This window comes from Haemorhous mexicanus, chromosome 4 (assembly GCF_027477595.1).
Source record: "Haemorhous mexicanus isolate bHaeMex1 chromosome 4, bHaeMex1.pri, whole genome shotgun sequence".
NCBI lineage: Eukaryota > Metazoa > Chordata > Aves > Passeriformes > Fringillidae > Haemorhous > Haemorhous mexicanus.
In genome coordinates this window covers 53967118-53989316 of record NC_082344.1, presented here as the reverse complement: position 1 = coordinate 53989316, position 22199 = coordinate 53967118, and the positions used below count along the sequence as shown (strand labels likewise).

General features: G+C 40.5%; 2 protein-coding genes across 12 annotated transcripts in view; one reads left to right on the top strand and one right to left on the bottom strand.

Annotated features, from left to right (window-relative positions):
* The window catches only part of NSUN7 (NOP2/Sun RNA methyltransferase family member 7), a 35366-nt gene extending 31732 nt beyond the window's left edge, over positions 1-3634 (top strand). The window contains exon 12 of the mRNA XM_059844942.1: positions 811-3634. Within this exon, the coding sequence (XP_059700925.1) occupies positions 811-1326 (516 nt within the window). The 3' untranslated portion in view covers positions 1327-3634. The remainder of the gene's footprint in view (positions 1-810) is intronic.
* A 146-nt stretch (positions 3635-3780) lies between these two features.
* The window catches only part of APBB2 (amyloid beta precursor protein binding family B member 2), a 161419-nt gene continuing 143000 nt past the window's right edge, over positions 3781-22199 (bottom strand). For 9 of the 11 annotated variants that reach the window (XM_059844935.1, XM_059844938.1, XM_059844936.1 and 6 more), the window contains 6 exons: positions 12399-12513; positions 11349-11436; positions 10162-10245; positions 9550-9665; positions 8601-8780; positions 3781-7995 (listed from right to left, as the gene is read on the bottom strand). In XM_059844935.1, coding sequence (XP_059700918.1) covers positions 7828-7995; positions 8601-8780; positions 9550-9665; positions 10162-10245; positions 11349-11436; positions 12399-12513 — 751 coding nt within the window. In that variant the 3' untranslated portion in view covers positions 3781-7827. The remainder of the gene's footprint in view (positions 7996-8600; positions 8781-9549; positions 9666-10161; positions 10246-11348; positions 11437-12398; positions 12514-22199) is intronic. The other 2 variants (XM_059844941.1, XM_059844934.1) reach the window with 1 other exon arrangement.

Below are 22199 nucleotides of genomic sequence, written 5' to 3'. Positions count from 1 at the left end.
GTATTTCTGATACAAACACGCACACAATGGATATTTTGTTTTTACAGGCACATTATAGAGCAGGTCAGTGTGGGAATATGTTGGTTTTGGCTGGGGTGGAGTTCCTTTTCCTCACAGTGACTGGTGTGGAGCTGTGTTTTGGATTTGTGCTGAACACAGGTTGATGACCTAGAAATGGTTTTGTTATTGCTGAGCAGGGCTTACACAGAGCCAAGGCCTTTTGTGCTTTTCATACTGCCACACTGGTGAGGGAACTGGGGGTGTGTGGAAGGCTGGGAGGAGACACAGCCAGGACAGGTGACCAAAGCTCACCAAAGGGATATCCCAGACCATGTGAGACCATGCTCACTGTATAAAGTGGGGGAAGGAGGAGGAAGGGAGGACTTTTGAAGTAATGGCAGTGGTCTTCCCAGGGAACCACAGTCTTTATCTTAACCCAGGAGTTGCCAAGCTTTACTCTTCCATTTCCTTCTCTGATACTTTTGGTGGGGCACTGAGCAAGCGGCTGCATGGGGCTTGGCTACCGGCTGGGGTTAAACAGCTGGTTGCCAAGACAGACACACATTACAGAGCCCAGAACTGAGCTTCCCTTCTTTGGGTCAGTAGAGAAGCAAGCCTCTGAAGAACAAATGCTCCACTACCTCTTTACACAAGTCAAGTTCCTAATTTTGTGAATAAATAGTTTGGTTAGCATTTTTCACATGTGACTTAAGTCCTTCTGCTAGATTCTGCTCTTTTTGTCATGGAATAAATTCTGAGAAGCTCTGTATTGTGGCTTAGATTCATTGTTGTTTCCTGTGAAATTTTCAGAAAAAAGTGTCTGCTAAAGACATCTTGGCTTCTGCTGCAGCACAAGCTCTACTAGATGGCATTGTAGAAGAAAAACCAAAAGAAGAGGTGAAAAAGCCGAAAGGAAAACAACGTAAACGAAAGCCAAAAGCTGCAAAACCTCACCGCCAAACTGCAGCTCATGTTAAGGCTGAAGTTCCTGTGTCTAAAGCAGCCAGTAAGATAGAAGAACAGCATGTGTGCCCCATATGCCCAAAAAGCCCAACCAGTAAGACACAAGAAAAACACGCGCGCCCCACAAAAGCAGGCAGCGACACACCGCAAAAGACTGTGCAAGGGAGAAAAGCAGGCAGTGACACACCACAGAAGACTGTGCAAGGCAAAAAAGCAGCCAGTAACACAGAACAAAAGAATGCGCACCAAACAAAAGCAGCCAGTGATGCATCCACCTCTAAAGCAGCCAGTAACACACAGCAAAAGAACGTGCCCCAAACAGACAGCCGGGTTGAGCTGAAGAAATCTGTGAACCCCGATTGACACACAGCACCACTGAAAGTGCAGAAGACAACATCTCATCTGTCACCTCTGGGCAAGGTGTATGAGAGACAGACACTCATGCTCAAAAGGCATGCACAGAGCAGAACAGGGTTGTACAGAAGCCCCCAACAATCACTTTGCCTTCACTGATAACACCGTTGTAAAGAAACAAACGCAGGGTGTCAACTTAACACTGCTTTCATGGCCAGACTGGAGCACAGGGTCCAAATGGTTGGATATTTCCATCACCCTGGTCAAAAATGGTCAAGCCAACTTGGCTGTATGAACCTTCAGACTCTGCCCTCCCTTTGTAAAGAAGGTAAATGTTCCTGTATATTAATCAATAGTCTTAAATTACAGTATATATTTATGCAAGGATAATTTGGCCTTGGGAAAGATATATTATGGGCTACATATATAGAAATATCCATGTTAGATAATAACTTCTCATCCAGTAATCACACTTTAAGTGAATGGAGATCAGCTGCCTAAGGCTGATAGATTGTTGGGGGAAGTGAGGTCAAAAACCTACAGCCTCTTGCTATACAGTCTGAAGTGACAAATTAAATCATATACCCAGCCCCTCACTGTATCTAAACCTGTCCAGGTAATCAGTTTCAAATTGATGTTTTTAAAGTGAGACTGAATTTTTTAAAGTGGCTTTTCTTTACAAGTGCTAGATACCATTTTTTTGAGTTTCCACTTAAGACAGATGCATGTAAAATAAGCCTGGTATTTCTAAAACTAGATGTGAACTTTCATACAGGAAACTAGCCAAGTACAATAAAGTCTATGCATAGGCTTTCTAGTGTGTGTTCTCTTGGTTTCTTCTTAAGTGTGCATTGAAATACTAACTATGAAAAATAGATCAAATATTCTCATGCAAAAACCACTGAATCGTCATCATAATGTCACATCAGACTATGCCATGGTTCATAACTGCTTTTTATCAATTTTCTAACATAAATAATTCTTAGTTGAAGAGAGCTGCTACTGTCAAAGTAACATTTTTATAGATGTTACCATTAGTCAGCTGAATAGTGACTGGACAAAGAGTAGCTGCCTGTCTTTGGAAACAGCTGTGGGCTTCTAAGCTGCTCCCTTTTGCTAGCAAAGATAAAATAACTGTAAAGCATCTACAAACTGTCTTGTAATCCGAGTAGAGGATAAAAGGAGGCACAGACATACTTCTAACAATAAACCTGATTTGTATCTAGACCTTTGGAAAATGAAAGAGACAGCACAGCAATACAGAAAGACAAAGGTATCTGTGGCCCAGAAATTTTCCTCTAGGCAACCATTTCAGACACTTGGGAAGAGTGTTGCCAGGAGCATCACCACTATGGTGTGGGACTTAACCAATTTGACATACAGCTCTGGACTTAGATCCATCCAGAGAAAATGTTATAACATCTCTATTTTGTCTTCACCCACACCAGTCAGGGTCACTGGATCAGCAGTACCTTTTTAAGAAAGGATGTGAATGATATTACCCCAGCAGTGTAGACAGCTGGCTCTTGTTCTGATGAATATCCTTGCTTCACTGAATCAGTGAAAATTTCTTGCAGCATTTAAATCTGAGCCAGCTGTCCTATACAAAGCCATCCCTCACCCTCTGCATATCCCTGTGAGCAATCCATGCTCCTTGCCTGTTCCAGTAACACAATGAACTCTACTCTTATTTCTAAACAAACTTGTAAGGATAGATTTAGACCTGTACACATGCTATGTGTAGAACCAGAAAAAAAAAATTCTTATTTAATTTTAAAACCATCTAGGAGGAGGAGAGATTCTGCATGTTGGATGGAAGGAATGGACACTATGGAGATTTTTTTTCCCCAATATGGTTGTTAAATGCTTAAAATAAACTTAAGAGATTCTGCAGTTTAATAGTGATCTTTAAAAAAAAAAAATCAAGATCTGTATCATTCATTATTAAAGTTGAAATTACTTGTAAAACGACATACATGTGTCTAATAACAGATTTTCTGGGCTTCTTATGTAATATGTGCCATGATGTCCCTCACTTGGCCTCATCTTGCTTTCAGGAATTTGCATTTGTGACACAGTATGGAAGTTAAACCAGTCAGAATCTTGATGTCTTACCAAGAATATCAGAGAGTGAATATTTCAGTTGCAGGTCAGCAGCTTACTTTGTAAGCATGGAACATCTCATGGTGGCAACACCTGGGACTGACTTCAGATGGCTCGTAGGTAGATGCCTGTAACAGTCTTTTTACAGTAAAACTGTATCTTATGTAACTATTTTTCTGTAATCCAGTTGTTTATTTGTAATTTTCAGCTAGAAACTGTTGATTCAGCTTTCCAGATACAAAAGTCCTCATAGTACTGCTATTGCCTCTAAACCACCAGTAGGTTTTTCCCTTCCCTCAACCACCATTTTGAACAAAATAATTTTGCAGTTTCATGGAGCAGTAACATTGAGACAATCACTTTATGCAGCTAAATTTATTCTCAGAACAGATTACATTTAAATATGGAGAAGTGGTCAACAGCAGGGAAAATTGTCCTTTTTGTTGTCAGTCATGTACTTTTATGTAAGACTGGGCTCTGCTAATAAACAGTGTTGTGTTTCCTTCTGTCTCACTGTTGTTAAATCAAACCTGCATGGGCTGACGGGACAGCACACATGGCAATGTGTAAATTAATGTGCCCAAGAAAGGAGTAATGCACTCAGGGGTAATGCTGAAATGCTGTGCCCATACTGGCTCTTGAAATGAGAATGTTCTCTTTTCCATGGGTGATGTACTAACACTTTCAGATTCCATGGTAAACGATCTATGAAATGCTTGATAAAATTAAGAAATGTAGAACCCTTAGTGACAGCACTGGTGTGAGCTATTAGATACTCCACAATTTTTGTTCCTCTGCCACTGAAGGGCATAATATTTCTGTAGGTACAAGTGACTCTGCACAGGAAGTATATCACTAAACCTTGTTTTACTGTGAATGGATTCTATGCTATTCCTATGCTATTTTTGTCATTCCCAGTTAACCACCCTGTAGGTGGCCTCCATAGCCTTGCATCTCCCACACCTCCTTGCTCCCCTGTAAATGAAACAGTAAGTGGCTTAAATAAAACCTACAGCCAGCACTGCAGATTTCAAAAGAAAGGCTTTTATCTATTAGTTATTGACTGTGAATATAAATCTCCTTGCTTCTGCAAGGGGGGATGTTAATGACATGACTGACTGACACATGATGCCTCTAACTTACTACTTGCATTGAAAAAAACTACGATGTTAGCTTTGCTTTACATGATTCTTCTACAGACTTCAATAAAAATGTGACTATAAATAATTACAAAGCCTGCCTTTTTTTAGGCAACCTATAGTATACAGAGTGGAGAATGTTACAAGAGCACATCCAGTAAAGACAATACATCAACATAATAAAGCAGGATATTTCAGTAAAAATAGAATAAATAAAATAACCTGTTAAATACAGCTTAAAATATTTTTAAGTTAGAATATGGCATCAGACATACAAGGCATAGTGAACATGGCTGCCAGCCTACAGAATCACTAGGTATTATAAAAAATGCATAGATAACTGAAGGGTTGCTATAACATAAACTAGAACAGTTGCACTTGCTCAAAAACACACACATACACACACACCTCATACATACATTTTTTGGCCATGGTAAAAAGAGTGTCTGAATATATTGTGAAACAAAAGATAATAGGCTCTGCAATATTAGGCTCTGATTCTGCAAACACCTGGGTGTATATTAAATCTTTTGGAGAATTAGGAGCTCTACTGAAGCAAAAAGGCCACATATAGTCAAATCATCAAGCACACTACTTAAATATTTGCAAAATCAACAGCATTTTGTTAACAGACATAAACCTCTTAAAACATACACTGGTGAGTGATGTACAGCTTTTCAAACACCCTTCTGTCTTCTCCTCAGCCCTGCCTGCAGTTGCATCCATTGCTAATGAAAGCTAACCAGATGTTCCTAGCCTTGACAACATGGATGTAGAACCTTTACACTGCTGTTTGCTAAGTGTTGGTTTAGTTAAAGAGAGTCTGGATCTCTCTTGGGGAGAATAAGCACTGTGCAGATGCAATAAAAAAATTTAATTATACTGTTTAAAATTAATTCACTGCTGTACAACAGTTGCCAATCCCAAATCACGATGTTGTCAGCAGAAACTTTAAAAAGACACTATCAAAGTATTTAATTTAAAATAAAATAAAATAAAATGTGAATCACTAGCACAATGACGAACAAGGAAACTTTTATCTCTTAACTTCACAATCCTACCTAAGGGTACTTGTTAGCCACCACAGTTTGAGAGCAGTTATCCCTGGAAATATTCAAGACCAGGTTAACTTTTGGATGGACAAGTTTGTCTGGTGAAAAGTGCCCTCTGATAGGGTTTGGAATGAGGCAACCTTTGACGTCTCTTCCAAACCAAACAGTTCTGTGACTCTGTGCTAGGAAGGGAGTTTTTCACTGCTCCTAGCAGGGTGACTGACATCAGGACTGGAAAGTATAGAAGCTATATGCAAGCTGCCATCCCCATGCTTTGTGATCTGGCTGCGTGGTCAGTTCAAGCACAGGTACTGCTAAAGGGGGTGGGTTTTTTTGCACCCCCTCCCCTCCAGCTCTCCCTGTGTACTCAGCATAAACAGCTTCTCCAGCTGGCCAGGCAATAGAGGAGGTGGCAAGAGCGTGAGCCTTGAGAGGGGAAACAGCTGCTTCAGTGCCTGAGGTGCAGAATGTGGTCATGAAGAGATCTGAGATCCGTAGAGGATCAGCTCTTCAGAGGGTATTGTTGAAAGCTAAATTTAATTACAATAGTTGCATAGCCAGCCTTCACCTGACACTTGCTCATACATCACACTGAGTTTGGTAATGATTTTCCTGCATTTTTCAGTGCAGAAATTTCTTGAATCATCATTATTTTCCTGTTGTGTTCCTAAGTTACTTCCCCAGGTGTGGTCATTAATTTATTGAAACAAGGTAATAAAAAAGAAAATAGATTGTTTATAACAGTCTCTTGCATATTAAAATAAAAAAAGAGTTATTGTAACAAGAACTTTGCCAGTGGTCCTTTATCACAAGATTTGCAGACTTGGGAGACAGTTACAGTTTGGAACCTAGCTATAAATGGAGGCAAAACATTTTTAACACTAGTTAAACATACTTAATGTTCCATTTCCAAAATCTGTACCAATCTGTAGGTTTAGACAGATGACGACAAAGGAAAAGACTGAAGATGCATGACTGCATTTCAAAATCAGCCTGAGGTACAATTTTGAGGGCAATGCTGGGCTGATTTTGAGGGTCTGCAGGTGTGTAAAGCAAATCAATTAGATGAAGTCTTTGGAGCAAAAGCAGTGAAATCCAATTGAACTACCTGAAACACTACCCTGTTAAAAAACAACTCTCTTCTTATTTTGTTACAAGAGCATAAAAAGTAAAATAAATTTCAGGAAGTTTTGTAAATAACAAGAAATGTAATTGTTCTTCTTCTGCCATGCTAAGTATTCAGCAACAAACTCCGAGGGGAAGGGGGAATTATGCAACCAGACACTGAACTGAACATTTCATCAAACACTTGTATAGAAAAGGTATGGAATACTTTAGTCTCTATAACAGTTGTAAGAGAATAAATTCACTAGCTACTTCTTCTTATTCCTGATTGGTTTGAGCCCTCCATGAAACAAACTATTTTTGATGAATTAATGATAGATTTAGGAGAATAAATTTAACAGCCAGCAGCTGAATTTGTATAGTTAAAGCTTAAAAGCTTCAGTGGATCACCCTGTAACTCAATTACTGAAAACATTTCTGGATTTTTCATCACTGGTTTGGTTTTAAACAAAATTCTTCTGTAACACCATAATGTGTAACCAGAAGGTGACATAATGACACTACGATTCAGAAACATGTCAGGGAGATGTTAAAGCAGTTGCTAGACCAATGCTGACAAACAATTTAAAACTAACAGGTGCAGTTCTGTAAAAAATAAAACTTGGTATTTAATCTACAGTAATTCAATGGTAGCTAATACTTGATACCCATTCCAGTGTTGAAAACAGAGCAAAGTGCTGTAGGATTTCAGATTGGTTTATGACAAATCCAGCTCAAGAAGGTGAAATTTTTAACTCAGGCATCATTCACTCCAAGGACTTTAGCACGAGTTCACTGGGAGGGACGTGGCCATATTCTCTTTTTTCTGTGAGTTTAGGTAACGTTCATGTATTTACAATCAAACAGACCTTCCATTGCCCATGATGTAACTCACTGACAGCAAAAAAATTATTCATGCTTCTTTTCATATCAGGCGATGGTGGCAGGAACGAGAGAACATGCTTGTGTAACATTGTTTCGATAGGGGTAAATTCTCTGAAGAGAAAGCATCAGCAACTGAAATGGAAGGTCAGACATCGTCTGTTCATTTGCCTCAGTGTAGCTACCGCTAGCTTCAGTCAAATGGCAGGAGAATCTTCTCTCTGAAGTGGCTATGGCATCTCAGGGACCGGACGTTTCTGTTTCAAAGTGTCAATGAGAGACAAGACTCCTCTTTTGACGTTGGTTGTAACTCTTCTGGTCACCGAGTCTGCAGGCGGCGGGGGCGGCCGAACTTTCTGTGAAGGAGGTCTGGCTACCAAGCACTTCTGATACCGTAACTGCAACAAAGCAAAGCCACTCTGTAATCATGACTGGATCAAGTAACTTCACTGACCATTTGAAATACACTTACAGTATTTTCTCATTAAATATAGTCAAACATCTCCTTTGGCTGTGACAAGAAGCTCAGCTGAAGTTAATGAAGTTAAATTGGTCTGTCAATGTTTGGGCAGAAACTGTCCATTAGCACACAAAAATATGGGTATAAATCATATAAATACCCATTTGAAAACTGAAAGGTAAGTTTTCTGGGTTCAGTTACTCTTGAAAAAGGATTATTTTCTGGATTTCACAACATGACTCCAAGCAAAATGCTTTTTTGGCATTAGATAATTTGTGTAGTGAAAGAAAAGATTTCTAATTTACATAGGTGTTGCAGAGGTTAGGAGAGAAAATAATTAAAGGGGCATTGTTCACTAAGCTGGTGCAAACATTAAAATGTTTAGATTTTAATTGATTAAATATATCATAATATTAATTCCTATTTCCATCTTTCTTTTCTCTGTCTTGAAATGAATATAATTACAAATTTGAAAAAATGCTAATTTATGGAGGCAGTGAAAACCTAAAGTGCTATTAGATGCCTGTGAAGAAGGTCACTTACCATACAAGCAGCCTGAACAGCTTCTGATACATTGCCTGCATTTGGTTCACACCAAAACACATGGCACTCAAAGTGCTGGTTGCCTGTGTCCATAATGAAGGCGAACGTGTGGATGTCCTTGCCTACTCCCATGAAGGACAGGAACCGCACGCGACACTCCACCATGACCTCCTCTTCATTCTGCTCAGCAACCAAAGGGTTGATCATTACTACTGGATACTCTGTGGAACTTTCAGTTTTGATTAAATGGGAGGATATCCTGATACAGTATTGTAATTCCTTCTTATCTGTCTGCACGAACCAAGCATGCTCAGGCCTGGGCTGGGTCTCCCCTTCTAGGCTGTCACCGAGGCTTTGAGCATTATCACAAACTTTTAAAATGTTGTACATGTTGGAAGCTGCTTGCTTTGTAAAGAAACAAACAAGATGGGTATAATGATTCTAAAATATGCTCCCCTATCCCTGGTATGTTATAGAGATGTTGGTTTAGTACCTCATCAAAAGATATATATAATACACAGCATTAGTAAGTCTCACCGTATTAAGCTCTATGGAAAATGCTCTACATTGTCTTCTGTAACACAGATTTTTATATTACTCTTGGCTTCCATAGCAAGGGTAAGGCAAATGCAGTTTGGAATTTAGGATTGCTACTACTTTGGGTTTAACCTACAACATTTTAGGCTCAAAATTCCTAGAAAGGAAAACACTGAATTTAATTATCTAATGAATATTTATAATAATTTATTTCTGAGAACATGCTTGGAATGATAAATAAAACTGAAGCTGATATGAGCAGTAAGAACCTCTGCAGATTCTGGAAAAAAAATAAAAAGCAAAATAAGCAAATGAATTTTAGTTTAAATTAACCCTACTAGCTTTTCTGTGCTCCTGGTTTTCAACACTCATATAATTTTAATTGTGTTTTAAACAACACAGTCTGCCTTACTCTTTCATTGATGACTGTGACAGTAGCATCAGCAACGTTCATGGTAACTGGCAACCAGTCATCTTTGCTAGAGGAAGCCATTAGACTTTCAATGGCACTGTTCAGAGTATCCATTCCTAAAAGAGAATAAAATGCAATACTGAAAAATAGTATAAATAAAAAAATAACAGATTTTTTAATCTTCACACAGCAGTATAGAAAACAGATTGTTCTGGATTCCTTATTAAAATTAATCTGATAATAGAAGAAGGTATTATGAAGTTGTATTTCTCCATCTGGAAGACCAAAGCAGGTGCCTCTGGCTTACAAAAAACCAGGATAGCACCTTGTTTAGCTTTTGTACTGTTTCAGTTCCTTAGGGCCCTTCTAATTAGTAGCAGAGGTCATATTCAGAGAAAGCTGTAGAAAGAAACTCTGCCTTCCTGGCAGCTCCCAGAATACCCTGTTTGCAAAACAAATGTTCATGTGATGCCCTGACTATTAGATGTCTTCATGCCTGATTCATGTGACTGAAACAGAAGAGGTGCTACCCTCCAAAAATCATGCACTGGCAGTTGATGAGCCATTAGAGTTTAAGCAAGGTACTTTGGAATTCACTTAAGTGTTACATACCCACAGGTTTTGCTACAGGTAGCATGCCCAGGTACTGGACGTGAAACTTCTGTACCAGTTCTGTCTTTGGTGTTGGGAAATCTACTGCATGGGAACAAAAGTCAATTTCTATTAATCAGCATTCACAACAGGAAAAAGGCACTTTTATTTCATCAATAAGATAAAACTGTTTACCCATTAATTGTACTCTGAAGGTATTGCATCGATTTAAAGAAATTTTTATTCCTTCTAACATGAACAAGCCTCAATAATTTCTAAAGGAATTTTTGGTCTGTGCTAAGAATAAAATCACATTATAGTGCTGGCATATTAAAACACAGAAAATATGGGTCTCTGAGATGTATAGACCTAAGTTTCACTGCAACAACTATGTAAAAGCTGTAATCTGCTTTAATACCATCCTTGCTAGTATGTTAGACACACTCTCCAAGTAATCAATACTACTGCCTGAACAGTACACATTACACAGACCATTGCACAAGCTGATGTATGGATTAGGAGTAAGATATTCAGTACAAACTGGTGGATCTATAGGCATATAATTTGCTGTAAAGCTAATGCAAAGTATATTTGTTCTCCTGGAATAGTTTCAAAACAGCAGCTACTAAGATATGACAAATAACAGCACACAACGGCAACTTCCTTCTACCATGGAGTAAAGTGTGCAAAAGCTGGATGACAACCCACCTGCACCCTTGCCTCAGAAGTTGCTAAAATAGATACTGAAACCTAGGAGGAGTACTCCTATGGCACTTCTGAATCCAAGTGAGTAACTGGAGTATATTCTGGTTTTAAGGAAGATTTGGCCAACTGGTGCAGTCTCAAGTCAGGAGGTATTTTGATTTGAAAAAGACAATATCCTGAATAGTCACAAGTAAGTACGACTGTGTTTGAAACACTTGCATTTCAAAATAAAAGAGGAACTGCACAAGTTGACATAACTGAACAGGACTCTATAACTGTCACCATAACCAAGAAAAATACTTATAATAATACAGGAACACACTGCAATCAGTCAGATACATTAATTATAGATTAATGATATAACAGATTATATCACAGATACATCAGGAATACACTCCTGACTTCTCCACCCAACATGCTCCATTTTTGTCAAAATCTGCATCAGAAACAAAACTTATCTAAACCAGGACCATGCTGAGGATACTAGCTGTAAGACACAGTACCTTGCAGAGGAACATCAAGGGTGACATTCGTCCTGTCTTGCAATGAGCTGCAAGCCATAGCTTTAGCATTTTTCCGTTCAGCCATAATCTGAAGGAGACGGTTTAAAGACACATTTTAAAAAAATATAGTACAGCAGTAACTACAATCTACTTCTTTTACAACCCTATTTCTGAAATCTGAAATAAGTCAGAGGGTACATGACTAAGCAGGTTATTCTTTTTAAATAACAATTTTAAACAGTTAATAATTTTAACAGTTAGCAACTATTTTCCTCTGTGTCCTGCAGGATAATATCATTGAATAGCACCATTCAAACAAGGTCTGATTTATTTATGGAGTGACATTGTTCACAGGGGTCTTAGGATGAGGGAAGAGACAAGAAAGTTGACTCCATGTTCAGAAGGCTTGGTTTATTATTTTATGATATGTATTATGTTAAAAACTATACTAAAAGAATAGAAGAAAGGATTTCATCAGAAGGCTAAGCTAAGAGTAGAAAAGGAATGAATAACAAAGGTTTGTCTCTGACCGAGACAGTCTGGACAGCTGGACCGTGATTGGCCATTAATTAGAAACAACCAGATGAGACCAATCACAAATCCACCTGTTGCATTCCACAGCAGCAGATAAGAATTGTTTACATTTTGTTCTTGAGGCCTCTCAGCTTCTCAGGAGGAAAAAATCCTAAGGAAAGGATTTTTCATAGAACACATCGGTGACATTTATGGAATTTAACATCATTGTTTATTATTAATTGAACCTCCGTGTTCATTTTCCATTTTGAACCTGCAGCTTCTTTATAATTCAGGAAAGCCTTTGGCCTCTATATACTCTTGTCGAAACAAAAGCACATATCATCCTCCTCAAATCTAAATGCCCAGTCTCCCATAATTACCATCCATTTGCATTCTTTCCCTTACAAATTCTCTACACTGTTTCTCGTTGCCAGTTATATAAACAAAACTAACACTGCATACAACTGCTGATTACACGTACAAGGCTCAGGGAGCTCTGAACAGACAAATGCAGCTGATTTTAAATCCACTTGCCTTTGAGCAGATTTCGTGTAAACTTGTAGCAATGGCTTTTGCAGGTGTGTCACATCGAAACACATGACATTTCAGAATTCTGGTGTCTTTGTCTCTTGCCACATAAGCAAAGTCTCTGTGTAAGTGAGATAAATGGACACATCAGAAACATGCAAAACATTAAAATCAGTTGTATTTCCAAAACTGCAAGTCCTACTTCATCTTAACAGGTGTATATCTCAGCTCTCAAGGTATAAAATACATACCTGTGACAAAGCAGGTCTGCAAATGTAGTAAACTGCTTACCCATGAAACATGTATCTAATCTATGTAATTCAAAGCTCATTATGGTTTCCTAACCATGCAACTTACTCAAGTTACAACCTGTAATTCCAAATGAAATTGTAAATAAACAGCAAAATTTACTCAAATATGTTACTGAAGATGAAGTAGAGAGAGAATTACATGTTAAGACAGAGACCATATGCAGCTCTTAACTGCTAAAAAACCCCAAGAAACAGCATACAACACTGTAGCCAGAGAAAAATCTTATTTCAAAGGACTGTATACAGTGTTTAAAATATGCAGATAGTAATTAGAGATCTGGTTGCATAAGGGAGATGTGAACCTGCTGAGCTTTGCTCACACTAATTGCCCTACATTTCTGACCTTATTTTTTCAAAAGTTAAATAAAGCTGCCCTACAAAAGGGATTTTTGCACTGTACTGGCTAGTCACCACAGCACAGTACAGCTTTCTAGCATGGATGAAGGAAGTGCCATGACTAGGTTTATTTGTTCTCAGAAGAGTTGGAGCTCTTCTGAGACACTCCAAGTGATAAATACTGAGCCAGGAAGAAGCCTGGCTTTGCCCAGCTGCCATCCTTGCTATACCAGACCCTCTCTTCTGCTCTTGCACCTCTGCTTTTTCATGTCCTGCAAGCAACCACAGATCATTCCTACTTTGTGACCCTCTTGCTACCTTCAGATTTCTCTGGAACTTTGTTCCAGCCTCTTATGCCTGAAGTCTCTTTTCAGTATCTTTCTGTTTTACATATAAATAATTACCAGCAAAGCTCTCAGTGGTGAAGAGATAGGAGGGATATTATTAAGCCACAGGCCTAGTATAAACTAAAGTTTTTCTGTATATAAAAGCCTGTAAATATTCTGAGCAGGGTTTAATGTAGCAGGGATGGCCAATTTTAAAATTCATTTTAAATGCTCCATGAATTGAAGAATTTTACCCCGAAGCTATCCAGGGAGAATCAGAGACTGTGGCAAATGGATTGCTGGCCCTCCTGCTCTGTACAAGACACAGACACTGTCCTGCAGTTAAGTACTGTGCCTGTATCTAATTGAATGGCAGATTTTGCTCTCCGTGAGCCCTTGCAATATAAGGGCTGCTCAGTAACAGGTACAGGTGGTTGCTCCATTTAAGTGCCTTGCAACCTGAAGCCTGATGAATAATATTTTAAAAAACCCAAGCCACACAAAACTATCAGAGCATGAGATCTGAAAGCAATTCCACATGACAGAACCAAGCAGAAACCCAGTGAAGCTGGGGGCCCCTCTCCATCCCAGCCTGCAATGGCACACATTAGGGCACAGCAGGGACAGGAGGCAGTGGGGCAGAACATTCCACCTGAACCCTTCCTGCATGGAGAATGCAGCCCATGGGCTGCACTGGCTGTCTCTGGCTGCAGCACTGCCCTGCCAGTATGTGAGACACAGGCATCCTGTGGGACAGTTTTACCCAACTGATGGTGACCTGCAGGAAAAATCACCAAGCAATAATCCGGGAAGGTGCTGTCTATTACAGAAGATGCCCCAAGGCTTCCTCCCTATGTCCCTTGGCCACAAGAGCTTTTTGGCATGTTGTTCCCTTTTTCTGCACTGCAAGATGCTGAGTTTCAGCTGGAATCTTGCTCCTGGAAAAAGACTGATGCTTTTGGCTCATCTGGACATGTGCCAAGCCTTGCTTTAGAATGGTTTCCTCCTCACTTAACTCATCAAAAACAGGCTGAAGACTCCCAGCTGGACTCCAAGAGAAGAGGGTATGGATCACCAGTAGCCTATGAAAAACTAGCAGCTAAGGGGAAAAAAACATGAAACAAGGTGCCATATAAAAACCCCATGGGTTTGGTGGTGGGTGCTGGGAGGGGGCTGCCAGGACCACCTGGCCCACACCTCAGTACTGCAGTGCTGCATGCAAGGCTTGTGTCCTGCCCCTCCAGCACGTGGTCTTGCAGCTTCTGTAAACATTTCTGCTTGTAATGGTAGGCAATCATAAACAAGGCTGTGTAACACAATTACAGAAGAAAATGACACACCAGCCAGTAGAGCAGTTTCAAGTTCTGAGAGCCAATAAAACCCTGGTGGTGGTGGTGTTGCAGCCTCACACACTAGAGTTTCACTTTAAGTACCTGAACAGCTTGGCCAAAGTAAACCAGCTAATCACATTCATGGATTGTGAATATACATAAAGCTTTAGATGATCAGGGCCTGCATCTATTGAGACAAATACGAAATGTGAATTCTTCTAATACTGTGGTACCACATCATACTCAACCCTGCCAGCACCATTTGTTTTCAAATCATCAATCAAAATTAGCACACAAACCATCCTTCCCCCTTCTGGCAGTGCACAGACAGTACCACTGGTGCCATGAATTCTGGAAGTCACCTAGATGCTTGCATGGGTGGCCTACAGGGCAGCCCAGCAGCCAAGACCTGGAGATGGGTACTGGCTGGTGGCAGCTGGCTCCCCCACTGCCAGCAGGAGCCTTGCAGCCTTGCTTCAGGCATTTCTAGGCATTCAGAAAACAGAGCTCCATGGTTTGTCTTGGAGAGGAAAGGCATAGCTCTCTGAGGATTTCAGAGTATCTTCCTACAGCAACAAAAAAACTTAGGAATTTGTTTTTCCCTACATAGGACCACAAGGGAACAGCTTCTTCTTTGTCCAAAGCCTTGAATCCCAAGTAAGGCAGAGGATCAGTCTCTGATTCTTCCTCCACTTCAGATCCCTTCTGGGTTGCTTCATCTATAAACCTTCATTTGACTGCAGCTCACTCAAAGCTGATTAACATTTAAGTGAGATTTATGTGCAACAGGCCCCTGGGATAATGAAGAAGTGCTGAGCAACGTGTTTGCAATAGAAATGTACAGAAAAGGGCAAATGCCTCCTCTCTTACCACTCCCCTGTCTTTACATTCTGCTAGGAAAACAAGCAAAAAATAAATTAAAAAGCCATTACAAAGCCCGCAGCTGGACAGAGAGCCAGCACAGGGTTAACATCACATCTCATCCAGCTGGATCAGTCTCTGGCTCCATAGGGTGTGTGTGCACATGAAATCAGTGGGATCGGAATGACAGCTCCTAGTAAAATTTCATTCCATGACAGTGGGGAGGGCAGCAAGGTGTTTAGTGGGGGAATGATGCTACAAACAAAGCTGTATACTCTTGAAATTTTATAACACAAGTGCAACACTTCAGTTGATACAGGATCATAGAGAAGTACTGCCTAGAAGGTAATTCAAAAATTTTTAAAAATCATTTGCACACTACATCATCCACTTTCCAGTTATAGGAACTGGATAAAAATCAGTAATCAGACAAAAGCTAGAAAAACAAAAAAATAGATAAGAATTACTTTGTGCAAGAGTGGGTAGGACCAGTTCTGCTGAACAGTTAAAATTTATAGTAATTTATTTTGAAAGAATACAGAACTAGAGAAAGACATTTTAAAAAGCAATTTTGAGAGTTGAAAAGACAATGTAAGGTGCTAAGTAGAAGGGAATGAAATTCCTGTTTGCTCTTTTACTCTCTTTAATTGGCAAATGCCTACAGACATTGACTAAACCTTAGATAATCACACCTATTTAACACCTGGCTAAGCATCACTTAGCTGCTCAACCTTGGATGAATATAATCACATTAAAAGCAATTTATGCTAATGCTGTCCTGTTTGAGTAGCAGTTATAACCATTTGCCACTATTAGGCTCAAGTCCTAGGAGGCATCCCAATTAAGTACAGCCTAGAAGAGTAGCACATCCTCCATTACCTTCTCACATTAAACTTATTTCTTCAAAAGACTGTAGAATAATGTAGAATTGCATGAATCCTTTTGCTTAAAAATCCCTAAGATTCTAGCCTTAAAGTATGAAATAAAATTTTTTACTCTTCTCAATAAAATTAAATTGCTGCTATTTAAAACACCTACATTAAAATGATACCCATGCAGGAAAATGTGCATTTCCTTCCAGATTTATGTAGTACAAATTGTAACAAGAATCCTTGAACAACAAAATTATGTTCTCTGGGTTTGTTTTAAAATTGAAATTCTTTGAAACTCTTGATTGAAATTCATCCAGAATAGCCTACAGGAGATGATTTCCCTGTACTGGTGCACAGACTTCTGTAACTGCAGGGTCAGGGAACAGATAGCTACCCCAGGCTGTGGGGAAGCCATCTCCTGAGCCTGTAACCTCCAGCTTCACTTTGCTTTCCTGCAAACAGCTCACCAGACTTATGAAAGCAGGAAACACAAAGGGGAGAGCAGCCACCTCTACAGCAGAGCAGGGTCAGAGGCACCTGGCAGGGGGCTGCCACTCACTGTCAAGACTTGAATGTCCATGGGAGCAGAGGAGGAGAAAAGCAAGAGAAGGGAGAGGAGGCATGGGATAAAAGCAGGTAAATATAATGCCATCAAGACCATCCTCGGGTGGCGTTTTTCCATGACACCCAAATATTCTAATATCATAAATGGCAGAGAAGATGAGGTGCAGGAAACCCTGCAGTAATATGTATGTCAGAAATCACAGATCCTCTGGATTAACATCTCAGGCTTTTTATCCAGGCTTCTTGTTCACATAGGAGAAAGGAGAATGGCTTATGGCTGAATTAATGTTTATAACTCTGTTCAGTTCACTTTTGTCTTTATTATGGTCCCACCAAAGAAAAGTTGAAAAGTTAGGGAGAAAATCCAAGGTAAGAAAGGTAAGAAAACGAGAACTAGATGAAACAAGCAGCATTCACAACCACTGCAAAATCTGTTTGTAAAAGCTTTACTGAGGACCTTTCAACTACCAGATACCAGGTAGATACCAAGTGAAACCACTGCTTCCCTTCCACCTGTTCCAAATGAAACCCACAGCCCCTTCTCCAGGTGAATATACACCCAACACTTTGGAATCAAATCCTGGAGGAGGAAGAAAAATAACTATTCCCAAGAGTCTTCTCCTTCCCATTTCTGTTATACAGTAACCACATGTACCCTTCTCTCCTCAGTGATTAGAGCTGGAAGTGATGTGGGGGAGAAAGAATTTTCCCTGTGTTTCTGACAGTTGCTGGAAATCCTAAACACCCAATAAAACCTTCCATTTTTCTTCACTTCAAGCACTTCACCTCACAGAGTTCCTCCACCTCTTTAGCTACTCTCCAGCTACAGCACACTTGGCCACCTTGACATTACCCTGGTGATGAATTTTGGATCCAAGTAGTTAAAAAGAAGAGGAAGGGAGACTTTTGGGAGACTTTTCTTATTTTAGTTTTCACACAATTTGCAAATTTATTTCCTTGCAGCAAAAACATCAGTTCTGCATTTTAATAAATTCTCCTCAAATGGTCTGGCATTGGCAGCGTGTAGCTTGTTTTTCTAATTCAAGCATAAAGTTTGTAGGGCAAATTATCCCCTGCTGAAAGGCTGTTTGCTTCATTCCTCGATAATGTCACTTGCTAACTCTGAAGGAGGAGCTATGGCTACTTTGTGTGATTCTCAGAGGCTTTAATCTGGCAGCCCTAAAACTCACAGCTGACGGTTTTTCTTTGATGTCTTATCATCGCCACAGTTCTGTGTGCTTCCAAAATTTGTTCAAACCCTCTCAGAGCTGATATGTCTGATTGCAGCTCAGCCCTTCAGAGCCCAGCACTTCCAAGCCTGAAGCATTTGCATGACTTTCACTCCAATTTCCTTCCTGCAGCCTGATGCTTAGGCAGCTGCAAAAGCTGGTCCCAGATGGGCTTTCAGGGTCTCAGTGCTGCCTGCCACCTCGTCCTGTGCCCAGGGGACAGGAGCCCTGTCAGCCTCGCCACCACTGCTCACTAGCATGCAAGGTGGCTCTGAGATGCTACAAAGCATTTCCCTCTCTGCTACCAGGGGTTTATTCTATTCCTGCAGAGGGCCACAGGTTAGCATCAGCTGGAGTCATGTCAAAGTGCAATTGTCCAGATCCATGAGCTCTGTTAGCACAGTGACACCAGTACAGATTGGACAGCTTAAATGTGTGTCCCACATTGGTCCTCCTTCCCAGCCTCACCTCACAATCACGTGGCCAAAGCACCACCATCATGGCAAGGAGGACAGTCTGTCACATGTGCCATGGTCACCACCAAGGGGGTGCCCTGGGAACGGAGCTCCTGCAGGATTGGCAGCCCAAGGAGGCCCAGATATCAGTAGGTGACATCCAGCGGAGGCCTGGGGGTCAGACAGGGTTTGCTGCTGCTCACCAGCTGCTACACAGGCATGGCAAACTCAAAAGTCAATCAGTGGCTTAGACCTCTGCTTGTTTTATACATGGATTTAACAAAAGACAGAACTTCTGGGACAGATCGTATGAAAAATCACTGGCCACTGACTTGGTCAACACAGCTTTTTCAGGGTGTCATGTTGGTATTTTCCTTAACTACTTCACAATAATTTTGAAATGTGCATGGGCAGGGGACTGCCTTCCTGCCCTTGTGCAGCAGTTTTCAAAGAAAAGGCACACAAATGAGGTACTTTGTCAAGGCCATTCTAGTTGCTGCTTTTCCCTGGAAGCATTGTAAAGTGGTGGTTTAGCTCCTCAGGATGGCCAGCATGATGAATCCTGAATTCCCTTTAAGTAAATGAATGTGTTATTATGCCTGTGAACCTCTGAACAGCCTCTTTGCAGCAGATCCTGTAAATGTGACTTTGACAAATTAGTATTTAGAGATTTTTGACAATGCTTTTGTCTTCCAGATCTAATTGGAAGACATGGGCTTTTGTTTAAAATGAATATTTCAAGATTTAATAAAGAAATACATCAAGTTGAGATGCTCAAAGCTCTATAACAGATTTAACTGAAGACAGAAGACTACAGCAGAATAGTTAATTTCTCCAGTGTGATTTGTTTTATAAGCAAGGCTTCCTAGTTTTCCTTTGTTCTTTATTATTCAGTCAGAGAACACAGCAGTTGTGCACAGACACTACACACGAATCTGCTTGAAGCACACTTTTGCCAGTGCTAGGCTGGAAGGATCATTGCTCTCCACATCATGAAACCTACATTAGACTGCAAAACCATAGCCAAGAAAGTTCAAATATTTCCCTAGGCCAACACTGCCTGAAGAATTGATTAAAAAAAAGTCAGGCCTGGAAACCATTCTCATTATATTCCACAAAGCAAACATGAGGAATGGTCTGCATCTCTAAACCACATTCCTTCCACCCAGTCCCAGTTACAAGATTTAGCAATTTAGAAGAGCAAACAAACCCCAAATCTCATCTGAGGGATGCAATTCTATTGCTAAGAGCCTTTGGAGTGGCTGCAGCCCTTGTGCTGCAAAGCACCTGACTACAATGCCTTAGTGTCTGTGCTGCCATGAAACAGGAAGCATTGTAGAGAATTCCAAACGATCCCTTTGTACATCCAAACAAATCAAATGGACTGGGGACAACTTTTCTTCAAACTTAAAATACAGGCAAGCAACCCAGATGGACTGGAAACAAATACCAAAATGTAAAATAAACATTTACTTTTTCAAATCTTGCTAAACTTAGCTTTGGAATCCTCTGCTCTCAGGATCATGTTTTTTCAAATTTTTAAATAAAAGCTGGGATTTTAACACTGTCTTGCATTTCAGATTCCAGAAAACATCATCATCTGATTTTAATCCCAAAACCAGAATACTAAGACCCACTGCACCACATGATTTTAAACTGTTCTGTTATTAGAGGGTTTGGGGCCTGAGGAAAAAAACCAAACCCTAAATAACCAACAGCCAGTATCAATTGGACAATTCTGTTAAGAGCAAATTGAAAAGGTGACAGATATGAATTTAGTCACTTAAGTTGAGCTTCTGTTCACTGATACAAGCAAACCAATACAACATTTTTCAGTGCATGCCGGAAGGATAAACACAAAAATGGAAAAACGAAAATGATTTACCTCTCTCTGAATCCAGGGAAGCATGAAGAAACAGAAAGAGCAAGTTAGAAAGCACTCACGCAGACAGAGCTCCAGCATATGATAAGAGAGGGTCGCTGAAAAGGGCTGTACATGTAACATACACTGTTTGTTTGTAGCACAGTGTGTCTAAGCATACGGCCACTACTTCCTCTCGACACCTTTTTCTCATTGAATCTTGTTGCTCTGAAGTTTGTATTTTTGGAAACATGCAATGAAGCCAACAGGCATCAGCTGAATTCAGCGAGGCAGCGCAGACATATCAACAGTGGGAGGTAATAATGCTTAAAATACCATACAGAAGTCTGGGAAGTAGTATGCAGAAAGTATAAATAGACACAGAAAGTGCATGAACCTTCCTTCTTCCAAAATAATGCTTTCTACAGCAGACACTGACAAAAGAAACAAGAATAATTCTTCAGGCTGTGCAAACCTTACACTGTTTAAACTCAGAGAGTAGAAAGCAGGTTGTGCAAACTTTACATTGTTTAAACTCAAAGAGAAGAAAGATTGTCATCAGTTTTTTAAATGCCTCTTCCAAAAGCTCATGCTCCAAGGTCACCTGGGGTACTCTGAAAGTTGCACCCTGAAGAAGTGACAGCTTGGGGAACAACCTTCCACGAGCACTGAACTGAAGCCAGGATGTATAAAATCACCACACACCTTCATTTGCAAAACACTTCAGCAACCACGAACTTTGGTATGACTTAACCAACATCCCTTTCCCACAGGAGAAGGCAGCCAGGAGAGGCACAGGCTTCCCTGGCTGGTGGCTGCCCTTCTGCCCCCAGACCTGCTCTGCCTGCCTCCTGAAAGCCTGGAGGAGGCTCCCTGCAGGTGCTGGCACCTCCCACAGCCTGCTGCCCTCCAGGTCATGGCAGCCACCAGGAAAGCCCAGCTGGGAGAGCTGCCAGGGACACGGGTGTGTGCTTCTGGAGCTTGTCCTGGGAGAAAAGCACAGCTCCCTGGGATGTTACCACAAAGGGCTGGCTGGGCTGGGGAAGGATGTGGTGCTGCTGCCGGATCTTTGCACCTCTCCTTAAACACTGGACATCACTGTGTGCAAGGCATAGTGTCTCTGCAGGGATAAAGGCCATTCTCAGGAGAGCTGCTTAGTCCTGCTCTCCCACTCCTGCCTCCTGCATGCACCTCACAACCTCCCTTTTTTAAGAAGGGCTTATCTCTAGTGAGCATCTGAGCATGGTTCATGCACTGTGTGCAAAAATGGGGGACCCTACATCATTCCAGCTTGTAACTGACTCTTGGGGAAAAAAAAAAAAAGAAAAAAAAAGAAGTGGAGTGGAAAAATCATCATGTAACAAGTAATAAGGCTAGGATTAAAGACAGGGCACACTGAAGGGAAGGGATCCAATTCCCATTAGATATCTCGTGTCAGCAAGCTTAGAGCAATTGATCTGTTGCTTAGAAATGGCTTAGTGAATAGATCTGGAATAAACATAAGTTTTCTAAGGCAGGTTTAGCTAAACATGGATATGGTTCCCTAATGCATCTGTCCAAAATGGATGTGTATGCATGCAACTAGAGATTTAATTTTTTCTCATGTTGAGATGAAACCTCTCCTGTTGCACTTTGTACCGGCTGTCCCTTGTAATAATCTA